Source organism: Lycorma delicatula, chromosome 7 (genome assembly GCF_047948215.1).
Source record: "Lycorma delicatula isolate Av1 chromosome 7, ASM4794821v1, whole genome shotgun sequence".
In the NCBI taxonomy this organism is placed as follows: Eukaryota; Metazoa; Arthropoda; class Insecta; order Hemiptera; family Fulgoridae; genus Lycorma; species Lycorma delicatula.
Genome location: NC_134461.1, coordinates 3,461,003 through 3,485,706, shown reverse-complemented (window position 1 = coordinate 3,485,706; position 24,704 = coordinate 3,461,003). Strand labels below are relative to the sequence as shown.

Sequence of the window (24,704 nt, the reverse complement as noted above, 5' to 3'; positions counted from 1 at the left end):
GGTAACTACCGTTTAGATAATACTTCAGAGGATGAATGAGGATGATATGTATGAGTGTGAATGAAGTGTAGTCTTGTACATTCTCAATTCGACCATACCTGAGATGTGTGGTTAATTGAAACCCACCCACTAAAGAACACCGGTATCCACGATCTAGTATTCAAGTCCATGTAAAAATAGCTGGCTTTACTAGGACTTGAACGCTGGAACTCTCGACTTTCCAAATCAGCTGATTTGGGAAGACGCTTTCACCACTAGACCAACTCGGTGGGTCTTAGCGCCACGCCTAAATTAGTAAAACTTCACCTCAGGCCAGACATTTTTTATTTATTTATTAAGACCATTATGTGTGCATCAAAATTATACACGTGGCCGTTCTGAGATTGCTGAAAATGTATCAGATTGATACACATGGCGCTAAGAGTGTTAAATTGTGTTTCTTAAAAGTCTTTACCACAGTAATTATTCTTCAGTAGTGGTGTATCCTTCAATAGTGGTTTTTGTTAAGTTGTTTTATCATAAGCTCTATGACATTTTCTGGAAACACAATTTTAATTTAATTTGAAGATCTTAAGGTTGTTTTTAGTCTAAGCTTTTTTTTAATGAACATATTTCTAGAATAGTCTCTAAAGCCAAACAGAATCTTGGTTTACTTCTTACAGGTTAGTCACCATTTATTTCATGCAAATACTATCTTGCAATAAATCTTTTGATAGGTCCATTTTTCAATATTATACCATAATTTAAAATTTTGATACTGTAGCTGTTCTATTGTTGAGTGGGGTGGTAGCATCTTGGCCTTTCACCTGAAGATATCAGTTTGAAATCCCGGTCAGGCATGGCATTTTTCATGTACTACAAAATTATGAGACGATATCATCAAGAAAGAAAAAAATGACATAAATGTGGTTTTATTCGCCCAAGTTAAAATAAAATTAGTGTGTTATGTAACAACTTCATATTGTTCAAAAATTTATTAATGGTTCTATTTCTGACTGCATTAACAATATCGGTTTTGAGTCACATATGTGTATTTAGGAGATATGTATTTTTATGCCTACTACATATAAATTTAAGTAGTTTTTAACACTGGGTTGAATCCATTCATCATACGTATAAGAAAGGTTAAATCTTTAATATCATTTGATTGAAATATTTTTCTGTCAAATCCAAACATATTAGGATCCACTTTTTAAAATGAATTACAAAACTTAATTATAACTATAGTGAAATACTTATTAATAGTGTATTAATCAAAATTACCTTATAAGGCCTTGGGAAGTTAGGTCTGGTATATCTCATAACAATTAATGCCAACATTGCACCTCCATAAAATATCCATGCAGTAAAACTGAAGAAATCAATTAGGGAATCCATGTTACCTGATAATACCATGGCCACTGCTATTATTGACTGTAAAAAAATAAAATTTATAAAAAGGCTTCAAGAGAATCTATATTAATGTCCTGGAAAATAGTTTAATACAGTTTATTCTAACATAGAGTCATAAACATGTATAAATTTTGCCTGTCCTCAACAGATGTTGATTCGCTCATTTACCTAAGGCCTCATTTCATTAATTCCTGATCACATCCGTGATTATAACTTACCTTATTTAATGACTGGTATTTAGCTGTTAATTACAGATCAACTTTTGGTCTTATAACTTAAATATTTATTCTGAATGTACTACCATACTTCAAGTATGCGACTAGAACTTGTGCCATACACTACAGTAATTTCCATCTACTATTAATTACAATTGCATATCCTTATCAGCAATTATTGTTTTTGTTGAATTTAGGTGTAGATGCAGATTATTTTTAAACCTGCCATATGTTCAAGTAAAACTTTTACCGGTTAACTGTAAAGAATACTTATAAATAAATAAACAAAGGCCAAATTCTTATGTAATTATTTGATAAAATAAAAAACAAAATATTACCAAAAAAAGTAAACAAACACTAACATGGAAGATAAGACCAGGAGATGGTGTTAATCTTCTTATATGGACATATGATAAGATATCCAGTAAATGACCCTCTCGACTTGCAGCAAAGCATAATCTGAAATGTAAAACGATACGTAAAACGAAATTAATAATATTCATAATAGTGGTTAATGAGTTCTGACATTACTTTCTTACGTACATAAATTCTTTTAATTAGTTCAGTATGAGAGTTATTTTGTTGTAAAAAAAAGCTGATATGGTACAAGTAAGGCTGCTTAATGTTGTGTCATTTTCTGAATGGTAAATGTAAGAATATTTTAAAACCTAAGGTATAATTACCATAAACTGACTACCTAAAATTACTACCATCAATGTACTACAAACTGCTTAAAAAAATTTACTTCAAAACATTAAAAATACATGTGAATCATCGTGCTCATTTATTACGTAGCTGTAGAATTTCTCACTGCAACAAGCCAGAATGCTGAATAATTCTTATAGTGAATGGAAAGCAATATTGTTAAATAAATGATTTTTTCTAAAAAAAATCCTTATAACTGGATCAAATGAATTCTTAAAGTTTTAATCACAGCGTCAACATACTTCTGAAAATTGATAGAATATTTATTACTTTAATTTTATAATGAAATGTCGATTACCTTCCTGCAACAAATAATGTTCCATTAGCAGAACCAAATGTTGATATTGTAACAGATAGTGGCATTAACCAAGCAAATGCACCCAGTATACGGTTACCAAATGTCTGAAAAGTAATAAAGTGCAAGAAGATTAAATTATAATAAAAAATGAATTTAACATTAAAAAAAAAATAGATTTAAAGAAAGATTGTTTATACTTACATCGGTAACACCGTTAGAATTACAAGTAGTGTAAATTTTAAATCCATATCATTATTTTACTACATGTGAATGGAATTTTTTTTCAGTGACAATTGTTTACAACAAGATTTTTTTTAAATTAAAATTTTATGCGTTTATAATAATAATAATTCTTTGATGATGGAATATACGGAAAAATGTTTAAGGTATTATTTGATAAGCAAACCATTTACTAAAGATCATGGTGGTTCGTTAGCCTTAATATTACATATTATTTTTGTTCATATATATTCAATTTTAGATTATTTTGTGTTAGGTTATTTAAAAGATTAAAAATTTTATAAAAAAAATATTTGTGAAATTATTAATTTAAAATTTGTGTACATCTAATAGCGATACTAGTTTAATACTTAGTTTATAATAACATCTTCATTCATAGAAACACAGCTGATAAGGAAGGAATGAATGAACATATCTATTAATTGCTCAGTCAAGGCTAAAACGCCCTTACAATTGCATCAATGAAAGAAAATTTCTAAATTAAAAAAAATACAATAATTTGAGTTTCTATAATTTTAATTTTAACGAGATAGTATCGATCTTAAGACCAAGAACTTAACTTCACAACACATTGCTCTTCATGCACTCTTGGCCCCAATATTATATTAGAAGTCAGGGGACCAATAAAAGTGTTCATAGAATTATATTATCGGTAAGTCCCAAAGTTCCTTGTAAGTAATAAATAAAATTTTAAGTTTTTAATAATTTTTTTAAAAAATCTTACATAGTACAACGAAAGTTCTTCAACAAACCATTCTTTGAAATTATAAAACTGCTTCTTCATATTATCAGACATTCTGGTAGAGTAGAATCTGTTGTATAAATCATATTAACACATTCCCTGAAAACGACCACCTTGCAATCTGACCACAACTATCAGTAAACAGTCATGAAGTGATTCTGGTTTATATCATGTTGTTAAGAGTACCTTTTTTGATTTTGCATATGAAGAAAGAAAAACCGTATTACATTTTTATAATAAAAAGTGTACATAATCACAATTGACCTTATCTGAAAGAAATGAAGTAGGCCTACGCTTACTTCCTGTAGAAGTTAGGATTGGTAAATAAAGAGAATAATATAGCTTTGTGTGTGAAGTCTGGTCTCTCAATTCCAACACTGTAACTCTATGTGTTCCCTTAGTTTTATTATTTGTATTAGGAGGAAATGACAGATGATTTTTTTTTATATATCATTTAATAGTTGTTAATCGATTACAACTGTATTGTATATGAAGAAAATGCTTAAAGTACCTGAAGATTCTATCAGAAGTTCAAAAAATTATTCACTGGATGGATTATCATCTAACTTTAAATATGGATAAAGTTGCTGCATCGAAGTACCTTAATAAAACGATAAGCTTGTCTTCATTATTAATATTTAGTATGCTTATGTGTATTCCTGTTTGAACTGTAATATAATCTCTTGAGGCTCCCAAAGGAAGTCAGAATAAGTTTTAAAAATACAATAATGGGCTGTCAGATCGCTGTTTGATGATCCAATAAGAATGAACTATGGAGATTAATATTTAAAAAATGTTAAATGTAAACTTATCCAGTTTAAATTTATGAATGCCTACAATCTTTGCTCAAAAAGTTACAGTCATTTATTATTAAAAAAAAGTAACAATATCAACTCTTTCAACCAGGCAACAGAACTGTTTTCATCTGACTTGATACGATACTTAAAAATTGCTAGAAAGGGGTTTGCTTATCTTCCATTTAAATTTATAATAAATTAGTGAAGCATTTAAAAAATTATTCCCACCAGTTTATTAAGAATTTTATTAAAAACATTTCATTTACGGAAACAATATTACACTGATGACTAATTTTTAATTCTGTTTGACATGTACATAAATATATGCTCAAATAATTTTCATTAACTACTACTGAATTGTAAATTATTTTATATTTGGTATCTTTATGTACTTAACTTAACAATATTTCATATGTTTTTATGGTTTTATATACAGAACAATTAGCTTAACAAGTCATGCATCAAAAATCTTAACTAGAATTCTGTACAGAAGAATTGAGAGGAGAGTGGAAAAAGTGTTAGTAGAAGACCAATTTGGTTTCAGGAAAAGTATAGGGACAAGGGAAGCAATTTTAGCGTTCAGATTAATAGCAGAAGGAAGATTAAAAAAAAAAACCAACATACTTGGCATTTATGGACCTAGAAAAGGCATTTGATAATGTAGACTGGAAGAAAAGGTTCAGAATTTTCAAAAAATTAGTGTTCAAGTACAGAGACAGAAGAACAATTGCTGACATTTACAAGAACCAAACAGCAACAGTAATAATTGAAGAACATAAGAAAGAAGCCGTAATAAAAAAGGGAGTTCAACAAGGATGTTCTCTATCCACATTACTTTTTGATCTTTACATAGAACTAGCAGTTAATGATGTTAAAGAACAATTTAGATCTGGAGTAACAGTACAAGGTGAAAAGATAAAGATGCTACGATTTGCTGATGATATTGTAATTCTAGCCGAGAGTAAAAAGGATTTAGAAAAAACAATGGACAGCATGAATGAAGTCCTACGCAAGAACTATCGCATGAAAATGAACAAGAACAAAATGAAAATAATGAAATGTAGTAGAAACAATGTAGATGGACCACTGAATATAAAAATAGGAAGAGAAAAGATTACAGAGGTAGAAGAATTTTGTTATTTGGAAAGTAGAATTACTAAAGATGGACAAAGCAGGAGCGATATAAAATGCCAAATAGCACAGGTGAAACAAGCCTTCAGTCAGAAATATAATTTGTTTACACCAAAAATTAATTTAAACATCAGGAAATCATTTTTGAAAGTGTATGTTTGAAGCATATGGAAGTGAAACTTGGACAATTGCAGTACCTGAGAAGAAAAGATTAGAAGCTTTTGAAATATGATGCTATTTTTTTTTGTCTTCAGTCATTTGACTGGTTTGATGCAGCTCTCCAAGATTCCCTATCTACTGCTAGTTGTTTCATTTCAGTATACCCCCTATATCCTACATCCCTAACAATTTGTTTTACATATTCCAAATGTTGCCTGTCTGCACAATGTTTTCCTTCTACATGTCCCTCCAGTATTAAAGCGACTATTCCAGGATGCCTTAATATGTGGCCTATAAGACTGTTTCTCTGTTAACTATATTTTTCCAGGTGCTTCTTTCTTCATTAATTTGCCACAACACCTCTTCATAACCCTGCCCTGGTTAGAGAGACTGTAAAAGAGAGGGCGAGCATTTCAATTGCCCCAAAAAATTCCAGTCTAGACTTGGATGCAATACTTCCCGCCCCACTTGAGCTGCTGTCATCACCATTGGTAGTACAGGAGATGGATGAAGATTCTATGCCTGAGGTCTCAGACACTGTCTTCAAACCAACAGGAGGATGGAGGAAATAAATAAAAAAGGATGGCCTAAAGGAAAACTTAGGTGATAAATGACATACATTTATTTATATATGGTGAATGTCAAGATGGCTGATTTTTTATGCTTCTTGGTGTTTTGTGTATTCTATGCTACTGACAAATTTATTTTAAGGATGTGGTTTAAATAACTGCCTTTCCCTTTACACCCATGTTGATAGTTTTGACAACGCCTCCTTAGAAATAGATTGTATGTATTTAAGTGGCAAGGATCCTACACACAGTTCTTGTCATCTTGTATTCATTGGGATATAACCTTAACAGGCAATTAATATGCTGGATTAACTTACCAGGACACATGTAATACAAGGGGTCCTAGCTACACGAACAACTCTCTACTAGCTTAAAGAATTAAAACAATATACACATGAAAGTATGTAGTCTCTTTAACATTACATAAACAAAGTACCTAGTTAGATAAAGTAAAATCTAAAATAGCAGCTGCACTCTACCTATCTTAAACCTAACGTCAAGTGTGATATGTAACATTCATATAAATTTGTATGTAAAAATCAGCACCAGGAAGGTATTATTAATACAATTCAAATAATCGTCTGTAAAATCCTGTAACCGTTTTCTTAACAGAATAAAGATCCTCAGTGAACACATCTACTCCACTTTCATTAATTTAATTAAGGCTGTTTATACCTTTATCTATTGGAGACAGTACACTAGGTTGACATTATTAAAAATAATTTTTAGCCTTTTATTATTCATTAATGGAATCTTGATACCTATATTAGAAATATCAACATTGATAAGTTATTGTTTAATAATTGAAAATAACCTTCTGTATATTTCTCCTAAATTCTAACAAAGCAAAGCCTATTAGATTAACAAAGCATATTAGATTCAACTTTGTAAGATGTTTGGTGTGTACTCAATTTTTGACGGCCTATCTTCCAAGGGTATTTTCTTTGTGCAGCCTCAATTTTCAAAATAATAATCTCTCTGTCATAATCCAAAATCACAAAATGCACTCCAAAACTGACCTGAGAAATGTTTGGTGAAGGTACCTGATGGTGTTAATTTGCTTAAAGTTCCAAGACACCCAAAAACCGACCCAAGATTCGTTTTTGCTTTTGACGTGAGGGTATCCACATGTTGCGTAAAAAGTAACTTAACATCAAAAGTAACACTTAAATCACAAACTGTCTGTACAAAACATATTACTTTTTTTCAGTATGGGAAATCAGAGTACGATCATCTTTAGGGATTTGTGAGCATTCAGCATAAACATATTTACTATCAAAAACAATCATTAATCATCAAAACACTCTAAATGAAATAATCCTGCGTACAGGCCATTACATGGAAGTAATTTCTGTTTACCTTAAACCACTTAGCTCACTTATTGCACTTGACAGTAGAAGGAGTCATTCTGTCAACAAATAAATTATCTTAACCTAAATTTAACTAAATTAAAAATGTCGAGTGCAATCAGTTGGCATGTATGTTCAATATAAAAAATAATAAAAATAAATAAAAAAGGCATGGCCTCTGGTTTAGCAGGAAAGGGGTATCGCTTCCCTGAACTGCTTCAGACTGCAAAAAAGGTTTGACCACACAATCTACTTAACGGAACAGACGTTACGGAAAGAATAACAAACAGTAAAGGAGAAAATATCCAAAAACACGCAAGGGAAGAACCGGTCAACCCTGTGAAACATTTGTCCTTTTAGCCATCCTATGGAGAAAACTAGTAAGCTAATCTCATTAGCAAAACCACAGCATGTTGCTAAGCCCCAGACTGGGTGTATGGTAGGCTACCCAACTACTACCTTATATGTCGATGAGGTAGGACACGTGGATTGTTAGATGTTAAATGGCCAAAAAAATTTTAAATGTCCAAAACGAGAAGTTGTAAACAATAGGAAACCAAGATTAGAGCTGTAAAAATCAATCTAGCTATCCTAAAAGATGCTATTATTAATATATTTATTTTATTACTTTTTTCTGTAATATTATTAATACTTTTCAATCAATTTATGGGAACAATTAATATGAGACAGTCTGTGCCTTGGTCCAGAGGCTAAGAAGCAATGATAATAATTATTTATTTATTTACATAGTAACAACAGGCTTACACCTTCTTACAGTTACTAAAATGATAAGTGAATTTTGTAGCATATGAATAATGCCTGGTTGACTGGGATTCAAACCTGGGATCTCTAAATTCCCACTCCATGGAGATCAGGAACAATAATAATAATAATAATAATAAAAAAAACGAAATCAAATACTTACAACAGCAACTGCTTCAGATTCTTCCATTTCAGCTGCAGACATAACAGCTAGATATGATATGTTGATTAGAACGTAACATATTGTAACCAAAGGAATTCCAATCATTATTGACCGTGGCAAGTTCCTGAAAATTGCATTAATAAAACTTTAGCTCCTTATTATCAAACACGATTAAAGAACAGAATGAAAAATGGGGTTTTTTCATCTCATCAATTGATGGTTCAAACAACAATGGGTTATAAAAAATGAACCCTTTAACTGCACTTTTGCTTGATATGGACAGGAAATATACAGCGACAGATTTCTTGGATATGTGTGTAATTAGTAGACTGCATGCAGGAGCAGCAAGGGACTTTCTGTTGACAATACCGATGTAAATGTAGGACAATATAATTCAATAAAAAACAGAGATGGGTTTTTCATGGGTTGTCCGTGTTACATAATACGCAACATAGCATCAAAAGCAGTGGCAGAATTTGAAGTTGATTTTGTGACAGATTTTTTCTAGTTTTACAAAAGCATCAATAGAAAAGGATAATTAGAAATTTTTTTATCTTTTGTGTCACTGAGTACAGGAAAATTTTGAAGCATAAATGTAAGGTGGTTGTCCTAGAAAATGGTAGTAGAGAGAGTTTTAAAATAGTGCAATTCTTTTAAGTCTTACTTCCTAATTAAAAAAAAAATTATGGTATATGATTTCAGAGATTGAAACAAGTATTTTTTCATCCAATGACTAAAATATATTCAATGTTTATTCAATCTACTTTCTCAGTTTTCACAACATTCAATAAATTTTTACAAGGAAAACCTTGTATATACCTTCTTCATGATCAAATTATGCATTTTTTTTTTAAACTGACTGGTACATTTCTTAAAATAAATAAGGTAAAAGAGTGCTTGGAAAATGGAGATTTTATGAGCTCTTTACAAAATCAGCTGCCTGAAAAGAACCTGTTCATAGGATATTTACAACTAAAAAAAAAAAAAAAAATTAAGGAAGCTATTTTGTGACAAGCCGCAACCCAGGAACTACTATCATGTTCTTTTTTACAACTATGTCTATATTATTAAGTGTTTTGAATTGTCACTTCAAAAAAAGAATGAATGAAAACAATTCATGACAAATTGGTTGACAAGTTAGGGTTATCCTTTCCATTATCAGCTGTCGATGTCTTATCAAAAGAATTCAAATTCGTTTCATACCAATTACTTGAAAACAAAGATATTGGTGGAAGTTTAGAAAGAAGCGACTCATGATGTAGAAGTTATCAGAATGGACACTGTGTGGGGTGATATTTTAAATAAAGCTACTGTAGATGGATCAAAATAGTTTAAGAACTTTGAGAAAACAGTAGAGGCTATCCTCATGGTACGTCACTCAGATGCTGCAGAAAATGCATTTTTTTCTTTGATTTGAAAAAATAAAACTATCTTTTGTATTGTTTCTTTTGTTATCTTTTTGTTTTGTATTGTATTGTTTCTGAACTCAAAGTGAAATTCCTGCATTAATTAGATAATTCCATTTTACTGTGTCATTATCGTTATGTATTTGGATGATTATATTCACGAGCGGGTAATAATAAAATTATTTTTCTGCGTTTTGATCAGCCATTGTTTTGTTTGATGTGTTCAGCCTGGATCCACTGATTTAAAAAAATTTTTTTAAGATGGCTTCTGAATATAGGCCATTTAATTTTAGTTACAACCAATGAAGGAGTAGGTGGTATGGTCACCATAAGTTCTTATTTTTATAATTTTACTTAGTAGAATAATTTTGATGTATAATTATTTACTTCAATATTTACATACACTAATATTCCACTTAATTTTCTTTCTAAGTTATCTGTTAAGGGTGAAGCCCCTGGCAGCCAGATCTCCATGTTGTTCCTGGCTTTGTGGCAAAATTTTACCAACTCGGAAGGAAATAAATTACAAGACATTTGAAACAAAGTTAAAAGATTTGTATAAAAATACATTTTTTTTAATGAAATTTCTTTCAAATTTAATTGCCAGTGGAATTTTAGACAACTATTTTTTTTTAATAATTTAAAAACAAGCTCAAGTAAAATTTTCGTAAAGTCTAGCCTTCTATAAGTTGTAGTACTCCTTTCTATGATATACAAGTAGTCCCAGTCCTTATCTTATTTAAAAAAATTTTAACTTAATAAATCCTAAAACAATAACTACACAAAAACATTTTATGATTATTGATAAAGTTGTTCCTTCAGTATAAAGATGAACAGAGACCAATGAATATGTATGCAATCCATTGATATAGAATTTCGTAACAAAACTTTGTGTTTTTGAATTCCGAAATCCTTGTAACATTGACAAATATAAAAATGTGGGATAGTAATATTGTATTTCCTCACTAAAACTTTTTAATTTATTTTCTATTTGATGTAAACTGTGGTTACAGGTAAAGTAGAAAAAATTTAAATAAAATAATTCAGCCTGACTTACTTTGATGGTGACTTTATTTCTTCAGTAACATAATTAAGGTTATTCCACCCATCATATGCCCATAGGCCAGTATAAAAAGCTGTTGCTATGTTCCCTACAGATGCTGTATTTCCAGTGAACATATTTTCAAAGTTTTGTACATTTCCTAGAAAGAAATTGATTACAGTACAGAAATTAAAAAAGTTCTCATTGACATAATAATATTAACAAAAAAATAATTAATTTTACAATAAATCAGCCTATTTATTTATGTATTTCAGCATTATAAAGTACTAAGTTAAAGAAACTATAAACGATATGTAAAATATTTAAAACCTTTTTATAGATTTTCTTTCATTATGTTTTTCACAACTATATTATTATTTGTTATATTATATAGATTGGTAAGTTTGCATTGAACTTTTTATTAAATGGTATGTTTAAGATGATTTTGTTGGTAATTACAAAATTTCATTATGCCAAACAACATGTTTCACCATTTAAATTTCGGAGCATCCTTGTTATTGTCAGGAATTTCTCTCTATTTTTGCCAGAATTGCCTAAGCTGTTCAGAACAGTTTCATGTGAGAAAAGATTTGTTACAATTAAGTATAAACATTTTTTTTAATGATCCAGCTCTAACCAAAGCCTTGTTGTTTCAAACACAATCGTGTTTGTTTCATACAAAAACAAATCGTATATGTATATTATCTGTATAAATATACAAATGAACAATGATCCAATAATTCATGAATGTGCAATCTTTATAAAAAAAAAGTACAAGTAACAATATTCATTTCTACCAAACCAGACAACAAAACTGCATTTATATGACTTAACAGAATACATTAGCTTATGAGAAAGAGCCTGATTATACTTAGTTGCCATTTTCAATAAATAAATTAACTGTTTAAAAAAATCTTTTTATTAATTTATTCAAAATAAAATATATTCATTGACAGAGTAACAGTATTACTTTATCAATAGATTTTTAAATACTAATTACATTTTTTTTTAAATCCTGGATTTTCAGTATCTGTATTAATGTATACATAATTATGCTCCAGTGGTTTACGATAATACTTTTTTACCTAACCTGAATAGATTTTCATGGTATATGTTGAAAGTTCTATTTATGTTTTCTATTTTATTATAAAAAGTTTTACTGTCATATGTAATATATTCAGATCCAGTTTTGCTACTTTCTCTTCTAATCTGTTGAATGTTTTCTTCTGTACAAATTTGAATCTTGTTGTTCTAAATTGATCGAGGTCTTATGGTATTCTCCTACATTAAGTAAGCTACAATTAGTTTGTGATCTGTGAAGTAATTAAAATTAGAACTTACTTCAATATTTGTAATTACTTCTTTTATTCGGCAGAATTTAGTCTATTTTGGTTTTAACTGGTACGTGGAGCAATGTATGTCCATTTCTTTAAAAAAGGTGTTCATTATGAAAAGTTGATTTTCCTGGCAGAAACTGACTAAACTTCTTCCACTCGCCGCACCCATAAGGACCTGTCACAGTTCTGTTCTCTACCTCTTTACTTTCAACTTGACTGTTTTAAATTTCTAATACTGTCACAATATTCTTACAGTTATTTTCCAAGTTGTTTAAAACCATCTGTAGATGCCAGAACTCTTTGCATGTCTTTTCATCTGATCTGCTTGTGGGTGTGTAAACTTGTATTAATGTAATTTTTCTTTCTCCTTTTGTTTTCATTTGAAGTAAACCAATTCTATCTGTAATACCTTCAAATTACATTAATTTATTTTTTAGAGTTGATTTAATTAAGAATCTGATATATTTTTGTCCATAAGTTATTCTATAGTACGCAAATAAAAAACCAAACGTTTTGGTAATTATTCTTTCAGATCCAGTATTGGTTTGCGCGTAGACACTGTGGAACTGCAGCACTCTCTATTTCCACATGATATTATTGATAACATTTAATATAATGAGTCCTTTCTCTTTAATTCTCTTTAATTCTTTTTTTATACTTGTACAACATATAATCCTTAAGCTTAATGTCAGTTTATGAAGAAGATATGAAAATCTTTGTATGGAACTGTGAACTTCACAGTTCCATCAGCATGCTGTTTGGCTGTTGTGTGCATGCGCACATAGGAACCTGCACATGAGGCTGCGAGGAAGAGAGGGCACTTTCACTCCAGCAGTACTGACCCTAGCATGCTGGTGGAAGGTAGGTTTTTTTTTACTTCGCATGCGTATGGAACGTTCCTTGTTCGTTCCCTTTTCTAGTTTAGTCTGTGAAAAGAATATGAAAGAGGTTTAGTTGTTTTTTCAGTAGTGATCAGAAGTTGGTGGAAAGCAAGGGCCTTTGATCGCCAAATCTGTGCAAAAACACATTGGAAGATTAGGTAATTAGTAAAAAATAATTATGCATTTGTTTCTGTGTACATAGAAATTTAAATTAAGCTCCACTGGAGTGGTTTTAAGTGGGCATTTTATTAAGTTATTATCTAATAATACTAACAAACATTATATGTAGTGAAATTTTATAATTTATTCTATTAAACCGAATATGGCTTTTAAGCACAATGCGAAAAATTTTATGCACCATATTCTTGAATGTCATAAAGTGTAAAATTAGATTATTATCCTACTTCCAGGTATTCTATTTGATTTATTTGTTTGGTTCTTTTATTTTACCAAAAACTTTAACCATGACCTTGAAAAGACCCAGAAAAAAATTTTCTAGTGCAGCACCCCACTAATTTTAGATACGAGCCACCACTGGTATTTACCTAGTAGTATTTACCTTAATATTATTTCATTTTTTTTTTATTTTAAATAATTAATATTGATTTTAATTCGATCTATTTTTATCTTAACTGCCTATTTTGTGATACTGCGCATATCAACGATTTACTTACAGTTTCACTTGATCCATTCAGGCAAATACTGAGGCAGTTGCTATTTTTTTATCTATGGAATGGCATATCTAACCAATTCTAACATGTTCAATATAAAGTATGATTAATCAAAGTAAAAGATTATTTAGTTATTTAATCAACAGATACAAATGAAATCTAATACATCTTTTACTGCATCCTATCTACATTTTAATAACTCGAAAAAATCTTCAATACCATACTGGAAAATAGTGACAACTTTCACTGAAAACGACCACAAAATTGACAAAGTATTATAAAATACATTTAAAAAATTTTACATGAATATTAATTTAGCTTCATTGGTCTATAAATTTTTTTTTATAAGACTAAAAGCAGTTTTACATGAGTATGCAGTTATCAAATTTACTGATTTTCATATATATATGAAAATATATAAATATTAATATATATATAAATATATATATATATATATAAATATATATATATAAAGTTTGGTAGAAAACTTTTCAAAAATCAAATTTAGTTAGAACTCTAATTTTTACCAATTTAAGGAAAAATAGTATTTTTTATAAATATGTAGTTAAGCTAAATTTCCAAAATTTATTTTTCCTCTGATCCAAAAAGTTAATGATTGTTTATATGACTAAACTTATTAGTTATAAAAAAAAATATCAAAATAGATATATGGAGGTGATTTTGAGATTGGAGAGTTATGGGATGAAATCTCTTAATCTAAAATTTCTTAAGAGAAATTATTTTATATTTTTAGAGTTTTAGAATTAAATTTTCCAGAAATTAAAATTTCTTTGTCAGTTATTGATGTTAAGTGTCATTAGATGGCCCAACCATACTATCTGAATCAGATGATTCTTTTCAGAAGAAATTATAATTTTTCAATTGGACTTGTGGTGAATTATCAAGGTGCTTGGTAGACTTAAATTGAAATATAGACTGTCATCCATTGAAATTTTCCTGTCAGGTTTCACTCAATTAGTAGATCATGGTCTTTTTTCTTAGTACACTGCCACTTTTTTGTACCAAATACTAGTAATTTGCTGCTGAGTACAGTGTGAGTAAAAATATTACAACTTATTTTTATTGTAGGAAAGGGAAAGGAATTTGGCGATGGAGTAAAATTATCTTTGTTTAATTAAAAAATTGTTTTTGATAAAAAAATTTCCATCAAGGTATTTTTACATATATGGAAATTTTTCCATGAATTTAACACAATATAAGATAGCTCACTTTCAAATAATGTTGTTTAATGGACTTCAACAATACCTTTTCTGAGTGAATAAAAAGTTTTCTGCTTATTTAGAAAGGAATAATATTGAAAACAAAATGATGAAATGCAAATTTTTAATCTAGTACTTCCATTAAAAACAATATTTAACTAAGAAGATTGTCAAAAAATACCAAAACTTTGTGGCTGTAAACTGTAGAAAACTGTTTTAGTAGATCCATGATATTACATATTTTCCCCCTCTATGAATCATGAGACCTTGCTGATGGTGAGGGGGCTTCAGTGCTCAGTGATACATTGTAGCTGGACCAAAGGTGCAACCATATCGAAGAGGTAACTGTTGAAATACAGACTAAGGAATGATTCCTGAAAGAGGGCAGTAGTCTTTCAGTAGTTGTTAATGGCATAGTTCAGGAGGACTTAAATGGCCATATCAACATCACTCGGTCTTCTGAGTGTTGTGCAGCTGAAAGTAATGGAAAACTATGGCTGTTTTTTTTCCAAGAAAATTAAGAAAATGTAGCTCTCTGCATTTTCATGTAACAAAAATGGAGGCGCCTTCCTTGGTAAAATATTTCAGAGGAAAACTAGTTTCTTCGGATCTCCAGGTGGGAAGCAATTAAACACATAAAGGAGGATGAAAATTTAATAATAGTTGGAGATTGGAATGCAAGCATCGGAAAAGGCAAGGAAGGAAATATTGTGGGTGAATACGGGCTGGGCAAAAAGAATAAAAGAGGGGACCGACTTATTGAGTTTTGCACAAAATATAATTTAATAATTGCCAACACCCAAATTGATGAAGAAGCATTTGGAAAAATATAGTTAAAAGAAGCAACAGACTTATAGGCCACATATTAAGGCATCCTGGAATAGTTGTTTTGATATTGGAAGGACAGGTAGATGGGAAAAATTGTGCAGGCAGGCAATGTTTGGAATATGTAAAACAAATTGTTGGAATGTAGGATGTAGGGAGTATACCAAAATGAAACGACTGGCATTATATAGGGAATCTTGGAGAGTTGCATCAGACGAGTCAAATGACTGAAGACAAAAAAATATATATTATTACAAATTTTTATATTTCATATATTCACACGAATGGTGAAAATTTATGTGACAAAAAATTATTATAACATAATGACTTAAATTTTGTGTTTGTTTGATTTGTCTTTTAATTGTAGATTACAATTTTTGTCTGGTCAGTCAACATAAGCATATCACGGATTAACTGAAGGATGCTGTAAATAGTAAAACTACTGTAAAACTATTTTACTACAGTACAAGAATAATCTGTATTAATACTGTTTTTAGACTGATAAAAAACATTAATCTTTAACTATAAAAGAACTTTTATAAAATTAACCTATTGTAATGGGAGTACAAATAACTTTTTTCACAACATAATGTTTATTTTAAGCAGGTAGAATCAAGATTACTAATAATAACAGAATAAAAGGTATATATAAAGGGATTGTAAATTACTGATGAAACATCAATAATCGTTGACAAGTTCAAGGACAAACATATTAATGAAAGTAAGAATTGAAATCTATTTAAGGAAACCTAAATTTAAACTATTATTAATTCATAAGTAGTTTTCTGAATTGTTACCTTTAAATATATTAATAAAAATTTTGGCATCAATGAAGGTATTTATAAATCTTTCATTTTCTTTAAAATTTTATTTGAACATTGTAAAAAAGGCATGAAAAATAAGAATTAATAAGTAACATCACAAGAATTACACATGATTACAAGAAAAAAAATGAGAGAAACAAGAATTACAAATGAAATAATGCCATATACAAATAAAAAATTGACTAAAAACAGTATTATTATTATTTTTTTTAAAGAAAATTACAAACTTCAAAAAGAGGAAAACTTTGGATAATGTACAATTTATCCTAAATAATTTAAGTATAAGAATATATATCGTAATATGTAGTGTGATAATCACTCTTAGGAAAAAAAAATAAATACAAGAAGAAATAACAACTAAAACAATACATATAATGTAGAACATAATAAAATCGATTCGGAGAAAATAACTCACTAATTTAAAAAAAAACTGCCAGATACAATATAACCTGAAGAAAAAAAATTCTATTTTAAATACAGTTTATTAAAATAAACAAAAATGTCAGATCATTTTTTGGCACCCATTAAGTATGAATCACGTAAATGTTACTTATCTATCCATTTGTTTATATTTATGAATGTGCTATGTTTTGTATATAAAAATCAGTCAATTATTATTAAAAAAATTACTATATCAATCTGTATGAAACAAGACAACACAACTGTTCATACGATACAAAACAATTGTTTTGGTCTATAAGAAAGAGTCCTTTCTGCTGAAACGTTTTAAAAATTTTCTCACCAATTTATTTATTATTTGAATTTTAAAATAATCATAAAATTTTTTGCATCCTGATCAGTTTGTATATAAATATGTATCAAATAATTTTCATTAACCTTTTGAATTGTGAATTTATTTTGTAGTTACTTATTTTTTTGCATTTAGTACCTTCACATAATTTACTTTAAAACATTTTTTTTTTATGTTCATATTTTAAATAATTAATTTAGACTTTATTTAGATTTATTTTTTATCTAATGACTAATTATGAATTTTGTAATGGTATTTCTCATCAAGATTTTACCAGAGTTTCTCTTAATTCTCATCCAGGTAAATACTGGGGCTGTCCCTTTTTTTTACCTGTGGAATAGCATATCTACCGATTACATACTTGATCGATACAACGTGCTACTATGTACTGATCAAAATAAAAGATGTATTTATTTAATTAATTTCCAAACATAATGCCCAGCAATATATAATCTAAACCGCTTGACGGTATTCATTGTTATTCATCAGACAAACAGGATGCAGTTTAGAACAAAGATATAATGAAGCATATAAGAGCACACAGTCAATGCTTGCCTACCAGGCTGAAAGATACAAATAACAAATCTGCCAAAATTAATAACTTGGATATTCTACCTGCATAAAAAAGGGCTCTATCTCAACATATTTGAATAGTATGAAATAATATTTCATATTATCATCCCTCTAATAACATTGCAGCTGCATGAAATGGCAGGAGACAGTAAATGAATAAACACACAATTTGAATTTTTACTTAATTTAATTTTAATGCTTTTTATTTATGATAAAATCACAAATAAAAAAAAAAACATCAAGTACATTTATATTGTATATATATACACACACACACTCGTTTATATAAGATAAACAGTAACAACAGGAAAATGATAGGAGAAAGAAGAAACGTTACAAATAAAATTATGAACACAAAATTTGAAGTGAAAGAAAAGAAGAAAACACGAACAAGTGGACAGAAACAGGAAACAGGAACACAGTTAAAGAATGAAGAGGTTTTGGGAAAAGAAAAAGAGGGAGATAACAACTTAGGATCCTATAATCATGAAATATTCATGTTCAAACACTGTCCTTAAGGGGAAAAATGAATAATAATAATTTTTTTTTTTTTTGCACAGGGAGGTGGAAACGTATTTACACATATAGTGTCGGGCTCCCAGTGATGGTATTATCCAGTCACCATCAGCAGACTAGTGACTAAAACCACCTCCCTTTCACCTGCTTTCGCCTGCCCGTGGCCTCCTGTAGATCACCTAGCGCTCTCTTGCCAAAAGAACAACGGTTATGACGCCGGCGACCACCAATACTGCAGGCTCGGAAACCGTCCGATACTCGGAAGCGACTCGCAAGGCCGCGGTGCGTTGCACTTGCGCGGGCCGCTTTCGACTCAACGCTTGGGCTTACACTTCCGCCCCATATAACAGGACCGAAATGCATCGTGGACATCAGCGATCGCCGTCTGCTGACCTTCGGTTCACCGATATTCGTTATGAGCCGGTGCATCGCTCCACCGTGCAGAGTTTTTTAACGTCCAACGTAACGAGAAGGACCACACGTCGCGAAAAATGATTGCGGTCCTCTGCTCGCCGCACTGCCTCAACAACCTCTTGAACTGCGTCTAGGATACTTTCCCAGCTGTGTCAAGCATACTCAATAGGCGGTAGGAGGACGGCGACTCTGGGTCTTCTTTGCCCTTGGGAATCAGCGCAAGACGTGCCGTCTTCCATCTGGCGCTAAAAGCCCCGGCCTCCAGACATGTTCAGTGCATGTCTAGAAGCAGTGAACATGTCTAGAAGCAGACGGAGCCTGCAGCGCCCCATAAGCTTAAGCACCTCGCCCGGTATGCCGTCGGAACCAGGGACTTCTCTGCCTTTCAGCGACCGTAGAACTTCTTCCAGTTCCTCCATCGAGAAGAGCGGAAAGTCGCCCGCGTCGCCGAAGTACCGATCCGCACGGGACCGAGTGAGCCGGGAACAACATCTTAACGACGTTCCCCGCTTTAGCCTCGTCTAGTGGAGCTGGAGATGGCGAGAACCCTAATCGCACAATTCCTATCTTGTAACCCAGCCCCCAAAGGTCTGTTCTGTAACCACGGTCTCCGCCAGTTCTCTCCATAGGTCCGAGGCTCCGGCCTGTGCTAACTGTAAGAGGTCGCACAAGAATTACGAGGACCAAGTTGTTACCAGGGAGTGTGGCTGTTACGTAAGGGCCGTTACGCTGTACTTTAATTCCTTCGACGATTAGGTTCGGTCAACTAAATGCCCAGGGTGCTTATGTAGCCAGGCTGTGCAACGAGAGGGTGATCCCGATCGGCGTGCGGCCCTAACTGCAGATTACCGTAGAGCGAGGGCTAGGTACTTTCAAAGCATTAGGTTCTCGAGCGTAATTCCTGGCGCTCCTTCGTTCATCAGCAAGGGAATAGAGACCCTTGGGGCGTTGTACGTAGAGCCCTTGGACAGAAGCGCAGGAAAGATGTCCTCTTGTCAGCCTTGTCAACTCGCGAGGATATGGTAATTGAAAGGCCCGTGTCCTTAATATTTTGCTGAACGATTCGCTCCCGGATGACACTATCGCAGGTGAGGGTTTGATGGAAGGTTTTCACCTTCTTTACTCGGAGCAAGTTTCCCGACAACAACCCAGTGTTTTGACTACTTCCCGGCTTTAGGTAGGCGGTAATCTATCGAATTTTCATCGATTGCAATGAAATTACAAAAAATGTTTCTCGATGTCGTTGAAACAGCCCCAAAACGTGCTTAAAAATGTTTACTCGTTCACGTGTGCGATCGATTGTGTACGTTCATTTGAAAACGCCTATCGTCTTATAATCTCACACACTGAAAATCTTCTATCCGTCATCACCATATCGAGAATTTTTTTACGATATTCATTGCTGTTGAAATCTCAATAAGCCACCCGGAACGTTCAGCGTCGTTTGTGTTCTTGCGACAACTCCAAAAATAACCGAACCTCTTGTAAACTGTTCTAATCGGTCCGAACAGTTATGCCGAGATGGAGCTCAGCATAAGACGTATCCGGCTTGGCTTTAGTTCCCTTTGAGGTTTTAGAATTTAAAACCGCAAATAATATTTGATCGTTACAAGAAATTCTCTTTCGTCAGTTTTTCCCAAATCATAATACTTGATCGATTCAAACGGTCACTTAGAATAGAATTACGGATGCATCTGACTGAAACTTGGCGAGATGCGTAAAACTAGAAACGACTTCAATAACGGAATACTACTGCCATCTCTTAACTTTCCACAGACTTATCAAACACTCTCGCTAATATTAGTTATTATTTGAATTTGCTTTTAGAAACTATTTATCGATTTGCTTTTGTGTTTTTTAATAATATAGTGATTTTAACATTAAAAATAGTTATAACTGAATATTTAGTTTCATATAAAAAAATAAATAAGCGAATAAACAGAATAATATGCGTGTACTTTAATCGCATTTGTACGCTTAAAAATTCTAGGATCTATCAGATCGCATAATACTCGTATTTACTTACACTACCGAAACAAAATTTATCGAAAAGTGTTTTCAATTAAAACGTCTACTGGGAATTGTAATTTATATCTACATAATATCCAAATACTATATATAAATAGAATATTTTGCACGATGTCACGATCGTTAGATTTCAGTCATCCTCAAGAATAACAATACTCTACGTCAGATTTATTAAAGAAAATAAGGAATGTTGTTTTTTCTATCGCCTTTTTACCGAACTGAATACAGTATACGGCTGTAAATCAGCGGTCTTATAAACGACATCGTTCATTTTTGTCCCGCGGATACGCTATTTATTGAACACCTTAGGCGGCTACTTAATCTTTCTTGAACTTCACGCGCTTTAGATGTATCATAGCCATAAGAAAGACTGAAACAGATAGTGTAAAGCGACAATTTAATGTACTCCTTTCTTATAGTGAAACGACGTACAAGGGAGTACAATTAAATAGAAGAAATACAGAAGGAAGTAAAAATAAAAGTATAATAAATTTACCTTGAAAGAGCTTGTACGCACCGCCACATATTACTATAAGTATTGATATTAATTTAGCGGCTGTAAATCCATTTTGAACTCCTGTTGCTAAGCTGACACTGTAGCAGTTTATAAACATTATGATCACTGTAAGAAAAAAAGATAAGAAACCATTAAAAGTACATTTCGAGTAGATTTCAATTATATTATTACGGTAATAATAATATTCAATTATATTACGATACATATTATTATGGTAAATAGAGTTCAAATCGGCGAGTATAATTAAAATTTAAACTCTGTCATAAACACTCCCTACCTTGAAACGCAATAGGAAAGAATAATACCGCTCTTTGGAATTACGAAATCTGACGTAAGCAAACTTAGCTGTCAATCCAGATGTCACGGTGGGTGACGGAATAAGATTTACTGCAGTTCATCGACGGATATTCCCTGTCACCGACTGAAGTCCAGGGCTCACTCGACATGCCTGTCGTAAAGGCGCGTGAGTCATTCTTTTTCGCTTTAGGCGAGACTTGACGCAGAAAGTGAGAAATTTACATTAGGGACTGGAATTTTGCCTAGTTCACCGGCTTTTTCTGGCACGGCCAAACCCTACATCGTTGCGATTACTCGACTACAGCCGATTCGATCGTGCAAGCGCCTACGCCATACTAAGGATTCGATCACAGGACCTGACCTCGCCCGAGGGCATGTCACATAGCGAGCGGCCGAGTCTGATCTGCGGAAACGCACGGTACTTACCGTTCACAAAAACAGACTGAACGTATGATTTTCCCGGTAATGTACAGCCGGCCCCGTTTAGACAAAAATGCCATTTTCTTATTCGTTCTAACGCGGTGTGACCGCATCTACTCGTACGAGTTCGATCAAAATCATCTGTTACAATTTCATTTTAATGCCGCGGGTACTAGCAACCGCTCACCGTGTCAAAATCTCCGGCGCGGAGTTTCCTGCACCTGAACGGTAGACTCGGACGCTAAATGAAGAGATACAAATTCAAACCCGACACGCTTTTCGATTATACTCGTATTTTAATTATCTCGTGTCTTATCGCCTCAAGAAACCCGTAAAAAATTGAAATCGACTAATAGAGAGTAAGAAACAGCAACGATGGCCGCAAAGCGATCGGAAACACGTGACAGGAGATTTTACGATGTTATATTGAAAATTTTGGTACTTCTAGTCGTTCAAAAAAAAAATAGTTTTGCAGTAAACTACTTCAGTAAACTTATCTGTAAACGAATCACAATAGATTCATTTACAGATCGGTCATCTTCCCGTGCTTTTCTTTATTTACTTTCATCCCTTCCTCCTTCAAGGGGTATTCTGAGATTTTTTTTAATCATCACCTTGGCTGCATCTACCGAAACAATTTGCTACTTTCTGATAGCCGCTTATTTATTAGTGTTCAGCGGGGCAGTGCATAAAGGATCCTTTCGTTTTTAAAAGACAAACTTTGAGAGTACTAATGTGTTTACGGCGTAAAGTTTGTTTCCTCCTATATGTAAAATTAAAGTTATGGAAAAAAAATTACGTTTCATGAGGCGTCTAGGAGGAAGAATAAAGGCAAAAACATATAAAATTAATAAAGTCGTCATATATTAAAACGATCTGTAACTTTATCGGCCAACATCTGATAATTATATCGAATTTCCAGCCGGTGCCATATCGCATTACAGATACGTAAGAGTTCCGAGTAACAGGGAATTCGAAAACTCAAATGAATTTCCTAATTACGTTTGAGCCAAAAGCATAATTAATTTTTTTTAAATTCAAAAACGACTCAAATTAGATTTAACTACCTATTTTTACAAAGTGAATTTTTTACGAAAAACAATAAATAAATAAAAATAACCAAATACCATTTTATCCGTTTTTCATTACGATAAAAATTGAGAATTCTTTAAAGTAAGACTTCTTAATTTAATTTTTCATATTCTTCCACTTTTATCGCCTTTCCTACGCTTGAACGCAAGTTTTTATGAGCATCAGAATTATTACAAACGCAGAACAAAATTATTATTACAATTATAAATGCAGATGATAAAAGTCAATACAGTATACGATTTCAACTTCATTATTATAAATTAAACATACTTTTCACGAATAAATCCGGTTTAAATTACTGTTTTACTACACGAATTCTACCGACACTTATCACAGCTTTGCAGATTTGTGAAGGCAGCTCTTTACCGATTTATCATCCTCTTCCTCGCATAATGATGCTTTGTATCCAGATTTTTAATCCGATAAGCCGATGTACAATTTTATTTATCTACTTTATTATTATACGTATATCAGCTGAGGTTATATCGCGTACGATCGCGAGTTAAAAGCAACACTTAACAAAGAAAGCTATTAAATTTCGTACCGGAAACATCTTAAAATTACGAAACGCGCAGGGATTACCTTTCTGGTACGTCTTAAATTACCAACATCAGTAGTTCACCTAAGGGAAAAGACTCCTACAGCGCTGCTGTGTGAAGCTAACCGAGATATATATACGGTTGACCACCGACCAATTAAGGCTCCAAAAACTTTAATATGGTGAACAGGTACTTGCTGGCATTCAGCGACCTAGGCGTGGCAGCGAATCGCTGTCTAGACGAAGTAAATTTTAATTTACGGATATCATATATATTTTTAGTAGTTGACGAGGTGCGCCTAACCGTTTTAGCAAATATATGTTAAATGAGGGGTTGGGGCACGTAAGCCGATGGTGTATGGCACCGCGCTTAGTCCGCTGACGCTGTTAGGCAAGCTGTAGGAGCTATGTTAGGATACCGGTCGCTAAACTGTTCGAGGCTCAGTTGCCGTTTGCGGCAAAGTCATTCGGTCTTATGATTTAGGGCGACCGAACGGGATGGTGGCGGAAGAAATGCCAGTTTTTCCTGAAATCTTTGATAAATCGTCGACAAAGAAGGTAGGAGTACGTATCGGTTCACGGGACGAATTTAATTTCTTTCCCATCACTCGTATCCGAAACACTGTTCTTCGTTTTGGATCTCGGTTAAATCGGGTATGTAAAATTGGAACTCTGGTTAACTAAAGCTCTAATTTCTAATTAAAAAACTTATTTATAGTTCTGAACGAATCTTAATATTTTTTTCATAATTTGGATTCGGTCGATAAAAATCTCGGTTCATTGAAACGGAAAAGAATATTTGCTAGAAATACTGTTATTATGTAAAGCGG

General features: G+C 32.1%; 1 protein-coding gene across 8 annotated transcripts in view; it reads right to left on the bottom strand.

The window, feature by feature from the left end:
- The window catches only part of sbm (L-type amino acid transporter sobremesa), a 228,274-nt gene that overhangs the window by 22,926 nt on the left and 180,644 nt on the right, over positions 1-24,704 (bottom strand). For all 8 annotated transcript variants that reach the window (XR_012757233.1, XR_012757234.1, XM_075371848.1 and 5 more), the window contains exons 5-10: positions 21,507-21,632; positions 10,986-11,130; positions 8,523-8,646; positions 2,611-2,714; positions 1,970-2,066; positions 1,264-1,413 (exon numbers count right to left, since the gene is read on the bottom strand). Coding sequence is in view for 6 of the 8 variants with exons in the window: in XM_075371848.1 (XP_075227963.1) it covers positions 1,264-1,413; positions 1,970-2,066; positions 2,611-2,714; positions 8,523-8,646; positions 10,986-11,130; positions 21,507-21,632 (746 nt within the window). In the remaining 2 variants the exon portion in view is untranslated. The remainder of the gene's footprint in view (positions 1-1,263; positions 1,414-1,969; positions 2,067-2,610; positions 2,715-8,522; positions 8,647-10,985; positions 11,131-21,506; positions 21,633-24,704) is intronic.